Raw genomic sequence first — 15,927 nt, 5'->3', positions numbered from 1 at the left:
AGAAAACTCGCATTCATCAACTCCATGCACTGCAGCTCTATCGTTCAACATTGAATTTTAAATAAATATGAAATGCGCTAGTAAGCGATTGAGTTCACGTTCGGCAAAATATGGTAGTTGCAAGCACCCAAACTCCATACTCCCGATCAAAAATTCACTACGATTTAAACCGTGCAGTGCCAAACCCAATAAATATGAAAACATGCAACTTCAGAGTCTGAATTCTGCTAATAAACAACACACTTCCGAGATACGTGTTTCATTTTAGAATCAATAGATTATAATTTTGCTGCATCTGGAGGATACAACTCCTGCTTTTAAAGGAGTAGTGATGAATGCACGCCTCGGAAGGAAAGTCGTCATTTTTCGGCTATTATCTAGCGTCTAGACAAGCTTTTGAGCTTATTATTAAGAACGCCGGCGGTGGCAGGTACCGAGTGCAGGGGATAATTTTCAGAGTAGTTAGAAAAATGAGATCTGCGATATTGATTGGAAAATTTAACGTGAAAATGTAGTTTTGAGAGTTTTCCAGACTGTTGGAGATTATTTACACGTATGCCTGGTTGCAACAGGTCCAATTAACGGACCATCGGTTTACTTGGTTTGTTGAAAGAGTTATAGTTTCATCACGTCAGACAGAAGAAACTCAAAGCTTTCCCAGCAACAAAGAAAATGATGTTTACAAAGCGTCATCATCAGACCTAGCAAGGAAAAAAGTAGCAAATCCGAAATTTTCTCTTTCTTCGCCTCATTATAAAACCCCGAAAAATTCACGTCGTAGGTGTGAAGTCTAGCACAATACAATTATCTGCCAGAGAACAGTACTTGACACGCTTCAGATCTTTATACAGTATGAGTAGAAAGCTTAGACACACGTCGGTCCGTGTTAATGAACAAGCTTTGTACTTGACGCTAGTAATTAATGTCGTAACTTGATGCGAATATCCCAACTTCAAGAATATACGAGCGTGCCTCTTGGTGTGACCTCAATTGCACTCTCTCTCGGGAAAATAATAATTTCAGTTTGTAAAACGTCCGACTTAATAGAATCGTAATATTTCGAAATTGTCGCATTCATGGATACAGCGCCACCCAAGTATGGAACGTTTTTGAACTGATCTTTATACTGTGTGTTGACATTCGAAACGCATTAAGACATAACGTATTCTCGCATCGCGGATGAAATTCAAACTTGGGGGGATGAAATTTCGGTGACAATTTAATAAAACCGCCTCCATTATCGGGCGGGAGCAGCAAAGTGTAAAGATAATGTGTAAGATAAATAACACAAAATATAAAAGGAATGTAATACAAGAATTTTCTCATTAACTTTACATGTATAGCTGTCAAGCATTATAAATGGATATCAAACATGATCTGACTGCTGCTAGCGCAGCCATAATTTAAAATTAAAGGAATCGCGGCTGGAAGCTTATCTTAGACAGGTGGTGTTGTCAAATATTCGGTCGCACACCTACTCAGGCAATGATAACCAAAGTTAACGTCATCGACGAACGGAAACACGTTTTCTCCATTAAAGAAACTTCAGGATGATATCCGTTTAATTCAATCAGTACACACATGAACGATATTCGACGTCTCTTGCACTCTACTGAGCAACCAAATAATTCCATTGAAATTTATTATAATTGGCCAGGTTTTAGGGACAATATAACCAAGATACGAATCTCCTCAAATACGATTTGAATTGTAAAATATTTTGTTTAAATATGCAAATCAGCTTAGTTGAAATCCTGAACTATTAATAATATCTCGAGGTTTTTCGGCTTGGATTTATGATGGGACAATGATTCGGACGCGAACAATCTTATCGGTTTAATTGAATAGCAGTGTTGAATTAAACAAACTATTAATTTTATTCATATCCTAAGAGGAACATCGCGTTTCGCGTTATCTTCAGATAAAAATTTTTACATCGGCGCTACTTGGGCGGGATATGGCGCTTTCTGGCTGTTCAACTTTTATTCGAGAATAAAAAAAGCATCGGAAAACAACCGTAAAATGTACACTCATAGCGATTCGACGGAGCGAGATTGTACATTTATGTTATTATTGCCAAAATAACGTTTTTTAACACGACACTTAAGCAGACAACATCGACGAACAAAAAAACGGATGAAGTCACAAGTTCGACAAGATTTCGAGGAGCATTAAATTTCGATCTCAGTATCTAATTGAACTTAAAGTCTGATGCAATTAGAGAAGCTTAATGAGATAGAATTAGTTTACAATTTAGATACACGTTTAGAGAAACCACGGAAATTAGCCAGACTCAATCTGCCAACCATAAAGATTATTATTACTTAATTAAGATAAAGATTTTATTGTAGTGTAAAATTTGGCTGGGAAAGAACAGTGGTAAATAAGAATATTGTAGAAAACGATTAAGGGGAGGGTTTTCCCCTTTGGTGTGTTTGGGGGACTTATACAAATATTTAATAATTGATGATTATCAAAGCCTTGAAAAATATCGATGATAAATGATGCGCGTGATTGGCTCGGTGAATATTATAGTAATTGATGATTCTCTTTCAGTCCGATATTTATCATGATCTTGCCGATAATGATATAATTTCGTGGTTTCTCATGATCCATCCATATTTATGGCCAGCGGCGTGCGGCGCTCTTTTCTACGCCTTATAATCATTTCGTAGTTAGCCGTACTTCTGGGGCGTCGATCGTGACGAGCGAATGTCTTCATCTTTTTGTTCTCCGGAACTTCATAATAAAGTCATTAGTTGAGCTCAGAATCTGGAGGAAAAGGGTACATCTATTTTTAATCCGAGCATAAAATGATCCGAAATATGTTCCCCAGGTCGGCGCTTCGCCCACTTCGTTATAACTTTTGTTCAACGAACAAAAACTAATTTAAATTAGTCGGCCGGATAAACTAGGTTAACAGATATCACGGTGACAATCTGCAGAGAGCGGTTGTTATCTCGCATAGTTTGCGTGCAACCAGATATTTGTTTTTGCTCCTGGAAACACAGACATGTCACCTGTCTACAGCAGCTATCATTAGCACCGCATTTACTTGTACTTTGCTCAACTATCGCGACTTTTTACGTTCCGGGCCTTCTATCTGCATGTTTTTCGACTCGAACGTGACAGAACAAGAGCCAGGCATATTTCTTTTCTTTGTGGTGTTGCTGTTTGAGGAGCCGACGTGTAATTAAGAAATGGAGGTGGAACAAAAAGAGCGCTTGCTCTAGCTCAGACCTCGCTAAGACAACCCAATCCCATCTGCGATGTTTACTTCCGAAAAACCGCTGTTTCGTAACGACACACAAACTCCTGCAACGCCTTGCCGTGCGGAAGCGACACATTTCTCTTTTTTACCTACTCCCTAATTATCCAGAAATATCCAGAATTTCCATAGTTGTGTCCGATCAAACATTTAATGGACCGCTTGTATTTCTCAAACTCGAATAAATCAGTAACTATATACACGAGGCACGTCCCAGTCCTGTATTTTCTCAAGGGGTTGATTCCAGATGAACCTTTTAATAGCTTAGCGAATGTAAAGTCGTAAAATGTTTCAAGACATTCCGAACGCTACCGAAATATAAGTGAACAAATTACATTCGGACTTGTTTATTTTTACACCGATAAAATTCTTCTTATGGATTGACTGAAAAAAACTTTATGTACGATCCGATTTAAGGAGAGAAGCAGACATTCTTGGAATCCAAAAAATTATAGTCAATAAACTAGCACGACTGTATTGTTTTTGTGTTCAATTCACAGTTGGGGAAATTAGACTTTTAAGAGTTGCAATTTGGAGATATTTAGTGCTGCATAATTTAAATACTAATGCACTTTCTATTCACGATAAAGGAGTGCAACGCCATTAAGTGCATTCAAACCGTTTAAACCGAAGTGATAAATGGATGTTTTCTTTTTATTGGAACGCCTTTTTAATTACGTTTACGTACGCTGGGGTTCCATGCACTCGCCATTTCAGCTAAACGATAAATAATTGTACAATTATAATAAAAAATTTGTCACGACAACTGTAATAAATAGCGATTCTTCGCGACCCTAATGGTACCCTTGGTTATCCAAAACTACCCATTTCGCATTCCACTAAAGCCATCACCTCATGTATCTTCGATCAAACACTTTTACGATTTCACTTCCATTGCGCGAACTTTATTGCTTCCAAGTTTTTGGGGTTTGTTTGTTCGACTCAAAGATGGAAACTTGATAGAGTCGAAAGTGATTTATTTCCAGTCATGAAAGTGAATTAAAACTTGATGGAGAGTCGAATTTTTTCGTTTTCGATCTAATTTTTGTACGTTTCAACTAGGTTTTAATCTACCAGATAATATTGGCTACTACATGGCTAAGGATGAAGCTCAGTTCAAAGCTCAGAGAGTCAAGGCCGAACATGATTAATTTCGAGTAACGAAAGCAAATTAGAACTTGACTCTGCTTGGTCCCTTTTAAACGAATTTATTATTTCTGCGCGAATCTTCCGAGACATTAATCTTGTACATGGAAGCCGAAATTGTTTTATCCGAGTTGATCACATTAAAAATAAACGGAGCAATTAGAGGAGGTTGGATCTAGGACAAACTTCCACGAAATTGATTATAGTCGACGCTCGCAGCAAAATCATTAAATTAATAACATTCGAAGATGCGCGCCTTAATTATTCTCATGTTTTGCAGGTTTTAACAAGCTATTGTTTCCTTGTTATGGAGAGTATTCAAGGCGTGAGTCCTGGAAAGGAAGCGGGATCAAAAATAAACGTGTTGAATTTATTCTGAATTTCACTTCTTATTCGCCCGAGTTTTTCGAGTTCTTTGCGGTCTTGCATATGAGGTCTATTTGAGTTTATGAAACAATAACGCTGTTGCAGGTAAACGGCGAAGGAGTCATGCAATATTCAAATATCGTGTATGATTGTATACACCTTGTCGTTTTGTATGCATAGATGCAAGAGCATGTATGTAACTTTGGAAACGAACACGTAGAATGGAAATTAGGTTAAATCGACGAAGCTGCGACGAAAGAACGATCTCTTCTATTCCATTTTATTATTTTTGCCAATTCCTCCGGGTTTCAGGAAAGTAATTCATTTCCTGCGAGCCAAACTATAAACAGCTTGTAGTCAGTGATAAGTGCCCGAACATGTGGAGCCATTTTGGAGAGAATGGTCTGCTTTCAATGCGAAAGTCATTCATATATTATACCGGAAATAAGCTACAAAGACGATCAAAGATAGCCAGTAAGAACGTCGTGCCCAAACATATAAAACACATTTAAAGTTATGCGTTCCCGCCTCACTGGCGCTCTCGCTATATCCTGAATGTTACAGCAGGAGGCAAATCTCAGCTTATTTGAGGGGACAGTATTTTGCATCTTGGACCAAGTCCAACCGACAGATGGCTCTGTAGAAAAGAAAATGATCACTAATCACTGAACATGACTTCAGTCCAAAGAACAGAAAAAAGTCAAAATCAGGGGATGAAATTATAAATAAGTATCGCCGCTGATGTTAACAACCGGTGAAAAATGTTAATCCGACAGGTCAATTATGAAAAAACCGTGAATAAAATCTGGATCGAATGGACTACATTGTAAAGCTCTTTGATCTGAGACGAAATGAAGTGGTCAAATCTGACACACCGGTGTTGTTTGCGAACCGAAAAAATTTCGACAATTTATTTTAAAATTGAGACATTGTCGATTCTTCGAAACGCCGTGGAATTTTGTCTATTTTTTGTCGCTGAAAAATAATAAGCGAGTCTTCATGGTTCCGCGGATCATTTCTTGGAATCGTTAAACTAATACTCGTTCCTATCATTCCCTAACTATCGACAATAAACGCACCATTACCAACGGGACGGATAAAAATCACCAACTGTAAAGAAATCTTAACAAGATCTCGCGGTTGGATTGTCACAATCTCAACTAAATTGCTTATAATCGCTTATTAGACCTTCGAGCTCCGGGATTTTGTCTCCGTCTTGACGTTTTTCATGGTGTCGCGATGCCAAAAGGAACCACCATTACTGTGAGATTAAAGTGCAAACGGGCAAAAACTTGACCCATTTACAAGAGCCGAGTTGAGAGAAGTTGTGGCAATGTGCATACGTGCAAATGTGACATGCACAATGCGGATGATTCTTTAATGTTGTCGACAGTTCTATTTTCGTGGGAGCAACTCTAATTCCGCACAGATGGGCACAAACTTTCCGCATGGTTTAATTAGATCCCGATTAGAAAAAAGGAGCACCCTCGAAAACTTAAGTAATTTTCGTAACGGCAATTGCGCGTATAAATTTAGGCACACGTTCTTATAAAGACATTTCCTACGTTTCGTTTCATCGTAACCACTTCTTATATACGATATTTCTCGACTTCATTGCCCGGAGAATTTGAAAATAATGTAGTCATCTACTGCATGAAGGGGAAACTCTTGAAATTTTAAGATAAAAACGCGAATTACGACAGGGGCCGTGACTTGAATACGGAAATTGAGAATTATTTGCGGCCCGAAATTAAAAAGTCACGCCAAATGATAATATAAAATCTGAAGTACCCATGTTTAAATTAGAATTACTTAGGGGTATTTTGCCGGGACATCGACTCCTGATGAGTTTTATCCAGGAACTTAATTGGGACGAAAGATCGTGGAAATCCTTCATGGACCATCGATTTGCCGAGAAAAACGAGTTCTGGGAAGATAAATTTTGAATCTGTTGGGCTATTAAATTCGAGGCCCCTAATTTTTGAAAATTATGCTCAATAAAAAATTGGGGCGCATCCACCATTTTTGCAACATTTCGATTTTTCTTCTAACCTTTCGGAGTGAATTTTGGCAAAATCGCCGCAATAAAACCTCCACCAACTCGGAACTCTAGTACAAATTATATTTCAATTCCAGCCGGCTTTCTGGAACATCCTGCCCGAAAATTGCGCGCTTCAGCATGCGAAATCCTCATCAGCGCTTCCGTCTCAAAAGTGTGCCTAGTGATGACAAACGATTTTGTTTTTAATAAGAGAACAAATGCGCAAAATGCTCCGTCGGTTATGGCATATTTTTGCCAAAAAATCCCCGGTGTTAGGCAACCCTCCAAGTCCGGTAATGCCGGGGAATAATTTATGAAAATAAAAACAGCGCCCGAGGTGTCACCGTTGGTATTTAGAGTGGGAAGGTAAAGGCAAAATGGAAAACAAGAGATAAAAATAAAATTCGTCGAATAGGTAAAACCGCATCGGTTTGTAGGTAAGTGTAAAGTCATGTTTGTGATCTGGCAGCCGAAACTGTCGCAATGAAAACAAAAAGAAGAGATATTGAACTCGGCAGCTAATGGACTTGCTCCACATAATCATAATAATGCTCGCTGTCAGGGATTTTTCAAACTGAAATACGCATACATTTATGCATAAAGCATCAACCGGCACAATGCCTCCTGTATATATTGGTGTCAGAATAATTCATTTCTCGTTCTTCTTAAACATGACGGATTGTTGGCTATGAATTCTTCCTGCGCATCTAAATTTGACCGTGAAGAATTTTACGGTTATCGCTGTGATCTCCTCGACAAGAATTCAGATTTGATTCGGATGATTCTGTGGACAATCAATATTCGAATGTAACATTCTTTTATGTCAACATAATCGCAAATCCTTCATCCCAACTGAAATGTGCAAATAACACATTCCTGAAAGTGCAAATATTGAAATATGTTGTTACCGGCTTATTCCACTTGTCGACTGGTGTTTCCGTGGATAAAAGATACTCTACAAGAACGTATAGAAAACGTATAACAGATATTTTATTTATTCTGTTCGACAACAACCTGCAGGGCATAAACTTCCGGTAAAATATCAAAATATCAAGAATTCAAGTATAGTGGCGCTCGGAGCGTCGTTTTGCAAAATAAAAAAAAAGTCACATTATGTTCGCGCGACGCTTTTTGCGCGCCTGCAACATTTTAAAACACTGCGGGCTTAAATTCTGATCCCCTATTTCCCAAATCGCAGACGAAACCAGTAATTTATTCAAAAAACTCTCTCGTAAAACTCCAACATAAAATACGCCAGGTAGTAAAATAATACTTTATAGGTTCCTTTTATCGTTTTATTCATATATTATTATTAAATTAAAAGAACAGCATCAGCAAACCGTCCAAGACGGGCCAGAAACAAATAATATTCTGCTTTTATATAAGTATGGAATATCATGAAAGAGCACGACTTTCGGAATCGTCGGAGCAAATTTATGATCGAAAACAATAACATTAACTGCGCAAGGGTTCGAGAGGCGCCCATAAAAACAATGGATTCAAAATAAATGATCGCTTTGTTTTCTCGACGAAGAAGAAGCCTATTTAAAATCCTTAATTGCCTGATATTTAAGTACTGTTTGCTATTATGGCGGAGGCGAAAGTTATATAGTGCTGAAGGAGATAAATCTATTCGCTGCGTGGTATTCCAGTTTATTACCGCCTTTAAGCTGCGTTCTCCACGGTGGGGGTCTTGGCACCGAGACTCCTGCAGATTCGACGGGGATCCCACAAAAAGCCGATTTTTACCGAAAAAAAAATTGAAATTTTAGGTAGATCTCCTCGCTTACAAATCAGAGCGAAACACAAGTCTCATCGTAAAATTGAGGAAGTAGTCGGGCATCTTATCTTGCGGAAATCTACATTTGCATTGCTTTCCGCCGAATTGTATATTTTAGTGTTTTGCATTTTTTGTAAAGCATAAGAAAGAATAATCGCTAATTTGAATTGCAATCCTCTAAATCTTTCAGATTTGATACATGGTTTCTCAACCGCCCCAGTCGCGACGAAAAAGCACGAAAGGAAAAAGTTGGCGAAGAGTCGATGCATTTTGCAATCCCAATCAAAACTTTCCCTTTAATCATCAGACTTGAGTAATTTTTAGAGGCTTTTAAAATTCACTTTGGACTGAATCTAATGGGATTAACCTGATAAAGGGATTACTCCCGCCTACGTAAAAGTCTGGCAGGAATTTTAGCAGACTCGGTCACTGAAAAAGTTGTGAAACTATAAAAAGTCGCTTGTGTGATAATTGCTTTTTTTTGGATGAATTACTTCGATGATCAATTTGCTGACTGTCCGCAATCGACGCCAATATATGCAAACATTAACATTTTCGAGTACTACATCAACACGGAGAATGGTGCTGACGTTTAATTTGTGTACTTAATTGAATCTCGGCCCCCTTTTTAAATCAGAAACCTCCCTCTAGAATTGTAATCCTCGTCTTTTATTTCCTTTATTAGGATGTATAAATATGAAGTAGGGTGCATACTTCGTGATATAATTGCTTATTTAGCCGGTGTTGCCGTTACTAAACGGTGATTCATAAGGACATTTCGCATTAATTTGACAAACTGTGTAATTTCGATAATTTAGTTACACGAGGCAGGTGCTCCCTTTCAAAACGTCGCTGTCTTTACACCCCAACCAGTGACAGACGGCTCGGAAAAAATATACTTTGGCTAAAACTTTAGGACAACAACATCCTGCTGGTGGAGTTTAACATAAATTTCCCATTTCGCCCTAAACTAAACATTTGTTCGCGAAGTTGAATACTAACAATGTGAGCTAACTAGTCGTCAACTTTGTTTACTATGGGGTGTCAGCCAGATTGAAATTTAGCTGTCGCGTGACGACAAAAATGGTTTGTTCTCTTTTTTTTTCGGAACTTATGTGGCATATATGGACCTCTTATGACGCATTTTTTACACCAACAACGCAGCGCACGATCGAACCCCCACGACCAACAATTACGTAAGTCGCCAACGGAAAAACTTTATTAAAAATCACATACAAAATGACCTCAATACTATCTCGGCTAAAACAACAAAAACAGCCTTGAGCTTCTGGGAAATATTTTACATCAGTCTTACAATGTAATAAGAAACGAGACTAAGACCAACTGGGCAGCTTGAAAATCCCTCTCTTCATCGCAAATCCAATAACCAACGACGTTGCGCTCACTACTAGAATAAAAACAGCCGCATAAGAAACCTCGTCGTCGTTCTGCCTAACTGCCGTTTCAGATGGTAAATACTTCACTTCTCTCTTCACGTCAGGGAGATATTTCTGATCTATTCTCTTCACAAACTCGGTGAGATTGGGCCACATTGAAACAATCGTCGGTATGTCGTTTGATGGAAACGGTAATTTAATTAGAGGAGCGATGTGACCGTAGACTACCACATCCAAAGTCACTGGCTCATCCCCATAGAAAAACTTTGATTTTCCTAGACGTGTCGAAATAGTTGACAAACATTGAGTGGCAGTCTTTGTGATGTATTCTTTGATAACCTCCAAATCGTTATCGCACGGAAAGAGAGTCTCCATCATCTCCATCGCTTCTGTAGTCTTTCGTTTTGTGTATGAATAATTAAATGGAAAAGGCAGTGCTTTCATATACCAGCGATTTATCAATTCCTCGCTGTTTCTTTGGTCCACCCAGTATAAAAACTGCAAAACAGGCTCCAATTTCATTCTAACTAAATTCACTAAAGCTAAAGTTTCACTGGATTCTTTAGCACTGAGAGATTCATCGAGGTCACCATATAATTTCTTCCAATGCAGAAAAACGTTGGGAAACGACTCCGCTAGTGTTTGTCCACACTTCCAACTGGGGGCCTTATAAAAAGCGCACAATTTCAGCGTGTCTTGTATTTTGATATCCACGGGAATCTTCTTTAACTTGGCGTAGAGAATCGCTTGAATGCACCCAAGGTCGAGAGAAACCAACCCGTAATCGCCTTCGATCACTGTTAGAGTTGAAGATTGTTCCATTTTTAACGTTTTGGGGGCCCACGAAGTCACCAAACAATTTATTAAACGAGCATAACGAGAGATTTTAACACGGCTTTTTGAGGTTAAGCGGCGAATAGTGACATTTCAACGGGAACTGTCATTGATTTGTGCGCAGTAGGGAACGACTTTACCGATAGAAGCGGCGCACAAGTTGAATTCGCGATTTTGCGTTTGTTCGGGAGTTTGAATAAAAATCGATTTATTCAATAATAAATAATAAGGTGAGAAGAATCAGTGTTTTGTGGCGAAATTTGTAAAAAATGCACTCACTGAAGTTTTAAACTTGTTTATTTAAGTAAATTTGAAGCTAAAAAATTCTAATAACTTGAACTTGAGATACAAAAATTTACATCAAATTTCCACATAAACAAAGTCTAAAAATCGATTATTAAAAAAATCTGTTCGAAAGATAACGATGACACTAAAAACAGTGCGAATTTCGGTCGACGTAGCATAAAAATTACATATCAACCCTCGGGAGATTCTTGAGTGACTAAACCATAAAAGTTTGGGATTCTGCGTAATTTTCAGCAAAAAATGAGTTCCAATAACTTACATTTGCTCCATAATTAAGTCAGATATCGACTTAAATATATTTTGGTAAAGTAAGTTATTCAAAAGAAAAAAAAATCGAGAAAACAACAAAAAAACGGAAAAACAAAAGCAAACCGCATCTTTCTGTCTGCCGCAGTTTCGGACACATCGAGAACTAAATCGCCCTTTGGCGACAACCCAAAATTCTAAATCAGTTGTTTGTTGACGTAGGTGAAATTTAACACAGTTCTTAATTTTGCGTAAAATTCTGCGTTAAATAGCCACCATTAACTTGAGTTTACTTGATAAATAAAGGAGATTTTTCAGAGGGTCTTTTTGAGGTAATTTTTGTAGCGAAAACGACGTTCACTAACGTTAAGCTAACATCAATCGAAAAAGTAACTTAAAATTTTTCAATTGATCAAATCTCAGATCGGTAGGTCAAACAGTTTATGGGTGACGATAAAATAACAAAAATTATTTTTTTTTATAATTTGAGTCAAATTTTTTTCTATCAAAAAAAATTAACGACTATCGAATTTTGCATACGTGAGAGTAGATTCTAAGTAAAAAAGCCCAATCAAAATAATGGCGAAAACCGTGCCTTTCTGTCTGTTTGTTCAAAAAAATTAAATATTTGAATTCAGAACATAGAAGATTGAATTTTAAGCCACAAAAGTTCGAAAAAAACGATGGCGAAAATTGCAATTTATTAAAAATTAGCGCCAAAGCAGTCTCTTCTAAAAGATAAACTTTAAACAATGTTTTCACGTGCCTCACACAGGATTTTTAATTTAACAGAAGTTATAAATGGTGGAGGCGCCGTGCTAGTTGAAAAATTTTTGTTTACAGAGCAGTTCTTGTTGTGTCTCACAATTCTTCTCAACGGCAATTAGTTAAACCACAGAACTCATTTTGTTACTCTAAACTGTACAAATTTTACAAGAAAATTATCCAATGACTGCTCATGCCCGAGTGCTGCTAATTAATAAGAGACGGTGAAAATAATACCAGTGCTCCAAGACATGAAAATTTCACACATAAACGGATACATAATCTCAATAAAATCCCACCTTCTACTCCTCACATAAAATTTTTATTTTAGAGCACCAAGATTGTGTTTCTCAGGTGTATGCTATCATATTGTTACAACTTCAGGGACGTCAATATATCCACTACATGAATTTTAGATGCATTTGATGCAAGTCACTTATTTATGCCATGGTACACAATAGCTATTAACGTTACTAAAGCAGATAGTCTATGACGTAATAACGTATCAAATGATATCCTTTGGAATGATCCGATCCAAGTAATTAGATATTCATTACTGTATTACCATCAAGGTACACACAATAATAGGAACACGTCTGTCGAGTTATTTCAGCGCAAATATTTTCCATACTGTCGTTCTCCCTGCTTGAAATTTGATTAATTAATATCAGACATTCTTTCCGAAATTTCAATATCGAACGCCTATCATCAAACTCCCCGTGCGGTTAAGGCACGAATTATTTTTCGCAGACGACATTCCATCATCATTTTCACTTAATTAAATCCGCAATGACTAATCACCCTAAAGCGATGAAATATCACTGTGCCGGTTGTTGCAACATCTGAGTGACATCAAACTAGTGTTGTCTCATTACAGATATATCAACTCTTTGGAAATTGATTACGTTTAATTACAGGATAAATGGACCTTAATTTACTACGAGATTTTCATCAGTTAATGTTGTTTTTAAATCACGCTGTTGGAGATAGAAGCTGTAATCTTCTCACTCCATATTTATACCTAGAATATTTTTAGTCCGAGTTGGTTTAAACTTATTATTCATCAGTTTCGACGGATCATGCGGAGGCGGTGCTTCTACATACAGGCTGATCTCAAAAAAAGTGCAAACTAGACCAGCTAGCACAGTAGATTATGATTCTGCAAAACTTATATAACTTGAATTGACATTAATGGCATTGAATGTGACCTATCTTAACAATTATGTGAACCACTACCTCTTTCGGTTTAGAATTATTCGAGCTCGCCCTGTATATTGGTTTATGCGAAAATGGGAATTGATCTGGCTAGTTTTTGCATCGGCGTCTACCTACGTGTAGGCGAGATTAATAATTTAGCGATCGCGTCATAGGTGACGTTGGCAGGACGAAAATTTCGTGTTAATTTATAAACTCGAAAACTGTGACGGTGGGAGGCCAAAAAGGGTAAATTTAATAGAAACTCATGAATTAAGGATAATTTTCGTCAGTGACAATGCTAAATTAAAAGTTTTGAAGTTGTATCTCAAAGTGCTTTCAAACAAACAGGACTTTTAACGTTTTTTAACAATTAAAACATTTCAAACCTCACTGAAACAAATAAATCTTGCACAGCGAATAAGCAGCAGCAAATGGCGAACCATAAAGTGGCAGTAAGGAAGAAAATAGATAGAAAGTCGGCTCGACAGCGACAAAGAAGCAACATTTCCTTGTTTTAACGGCAATCTTATCTGGTAATTAGGAGACACTCAGCGACGCTTCCCTCTTTATGTGTTTTTGAAATTAGCCAACGAGTAAGCTCTTATACCTTAAACTTTACAACAAACGCTAAATTTCCACAGATAAAGGGTACGACGTAACAGATAACACCTTTTATAGAGGTTAATGGAAAGATACATGAGCGTAAACAAGTCCCTCTACCTCTATCACAAATCATAAAAATAAAAACAGCCAGAGAGATTGTCTCCTACAGCTAATTGTTGCGGCTTCTCCTAATTACAGTAGGAGACAAAAGGGAGCAGTTTGCGCTCGAAAAAACTGATTTAAATTAAAAAATAAAACGTCTAATTTAGGAGCGTGCTGGAAAAATTACACTTGTCGTACGACATGTCGTGTGTCCGCTTATGGCAATTAGTTATTCTGAAGTCGGCAACATATTACAGTTTGTGGCGGTAAACGTTGTTATCTGAACCACAAGACGGCCACCAGTAACCGGTAAATTTCCAGGTTGTTTATCTGCTCCCACTTTACGAGTAACCACTCAAGTGTTTCAGTCATAACCATTAATGCCACTGTAGAAATTGTTTCTGGATGTTGGAAGTTGGTTCTAAATATGCAATCTAAAACTACACCCCCATGCACGGTTTTACGACAAACGATAAAAAAACAAGTATATGAATGTCAAATTCCGTCGCATTGACCCTTATTTAAAGGAAGATGAGAATATTAGTCACATACGGGAGGTAGTAAAAAAATACCGCAGTTTTAATATTTTATTGTACAGTTGGAGGTAATAAAGGAGGAGGTTCCATAGTTTGCAACGTCACGTTGTTGTTGGTCCTTTTCCATTATACCTTGTCAAATAAAGTCTAGAAACCAATTATCTATCGACAGGTAAGTAATCGAAATGTCAATCACCATGAATTTTAAGTGGAGAAAAATATGGAACTCTTTTAATTAACTGCTAGATAACGAAACCCCCGCACTGGTAAAATCACCGTCAATCAAATTCGCAAAACCGACTCCGGTGTTTATTTTACAAAAGCTCGCCAAGTTGATATTAGCGCGTCAAAAACTCATTAATTGAGCTTTTAGTTGTTTGGATCCGATTTCCCTTTCTATTTTCGAACATTTTTGACCCGTTTGTTCCGGTTATTAATATCTCAGCGCGACAATAAAACAAGCATTAATTTATTGCCAATATTCGACGCTAGAATTTTTTATCACCCGCTTGGAATGATGGTGATTAAAATTTTATAATCTGTTAAAACTTGTTCGTTCACTTATTAAGTTTGGTGGTGAAATCGTAAATCTCGGCGAGTGGTATGTCATAGAACAAGTATCTCGCTTCAACTTGTGTTTTTGCATTAATTAAACTTAAATTATGGATAATTTTAAGTTGGAGGAGTAATTAGGTGTTTTCGACTTGCCTATAAATTCGTCGTAAAATGAAGAAATGCCAAGTTTCTTATTACTGTCACGATCGTAAAAGTGGAAAGTGGCGATGGAAGTTGATGATTTCTTTCTAAGCAGGGGCGTATTTACCTAGTTTATAGTTCAACTCCGCGAAACTGCTTATTTCATTAAAGCCTTAATCACATTTACTTCTAAGTTTTCGTATATTCTGTTTTTAATGAGATGTACAACGTAGGAGTTGATAAATCTGCACTCCTTGGGAACTAAAATTTTGAGAACCTTCATTTCCGCACGACTTTGTACTGTACGCACACGCAACGGAAATACATCCATCTATTTTAATGAGTCTCAATTACGACAAAAGCATGCGATGTAAAAAGTGCGATATTTAAGTTGTCCTAATTACTGTTGAATAACTTAAAAGTAATTCTAATGGTATCTGCAAAAAGTTTTCCCAACACCTGCTACTAATATTAACAGCACGCAATCACTCGGTGTAAAAAGTAGAGTTTCGCTGATTGTGGAAATAAACTGCCAATAAGAACTCCCTGACACTGACTAATTTGCATGAAACTGAAACCACGATCAGTCAAAATGAAGTCTTTCTTGTAATGAAATTATCCAAGGCTTCGTTGCTTCCACGGTC

General features: G+C 37.4%; 2 protein-coding genes across 2 annotated transcripts in view; both read right to left on the bottom strand.

The window, feature by feature from the left end:
• Positions 1 to 15,927, bottom strand: part of Sema2a (Semaphorin 2a) — a 259,723-nt gene that overhangs the window by 121,516 nt on the left and 122,280 nt on the right. The gene's annotated exons all lie outside the window — the stretch shown is intronic.
• On the bottom strand, positions 9,803 to 10,976 carry LOC148173597 (metaxin-1). The gene has a single exon (XM_088038634.1). It carries the CDS (start codon positions 10,818 to 10,820, stop codon positions 9,936 to 9,938), a length of 885 nt encoding a protein of 294 aa, XP_087894760.1. The 5' UTR covers positions 10,821 to 10,976; the 3' UTR covers positions 9,803 to 9,935.

The sequence above is a fragment of the Gnatocerus cornutus genome, chromosome 6, assembly GCF_029298725.1.
Source record: "Gnatocerus cornutus isolate USDA-ARS CGAHR chromosome 6, icGnaCorn1.1, whole genome shotgun sequence".
Classification (NCBI taxonomy): Eukaryota; Metazoa; Arthropoda; class Insecta; order Coleoptera; family Tenebrionidae; genus Gnatocerus; species Gnatocerus cornutus.
Note: the sequence above shows the minus strand (reverse complement) of the source record. Positions and strands in the feature narration are given on the sequence as shown.

Bases quoted from the DNA above. Each gene is read 5' to 3' on its own strand.
- LOC148173597 (XM_088038634.1), bottom strand. From the start codon at position 10,820: ATGGAACAATCTTCAACTCTAACAGTGATCGAAGGCGATTACGGGTTG.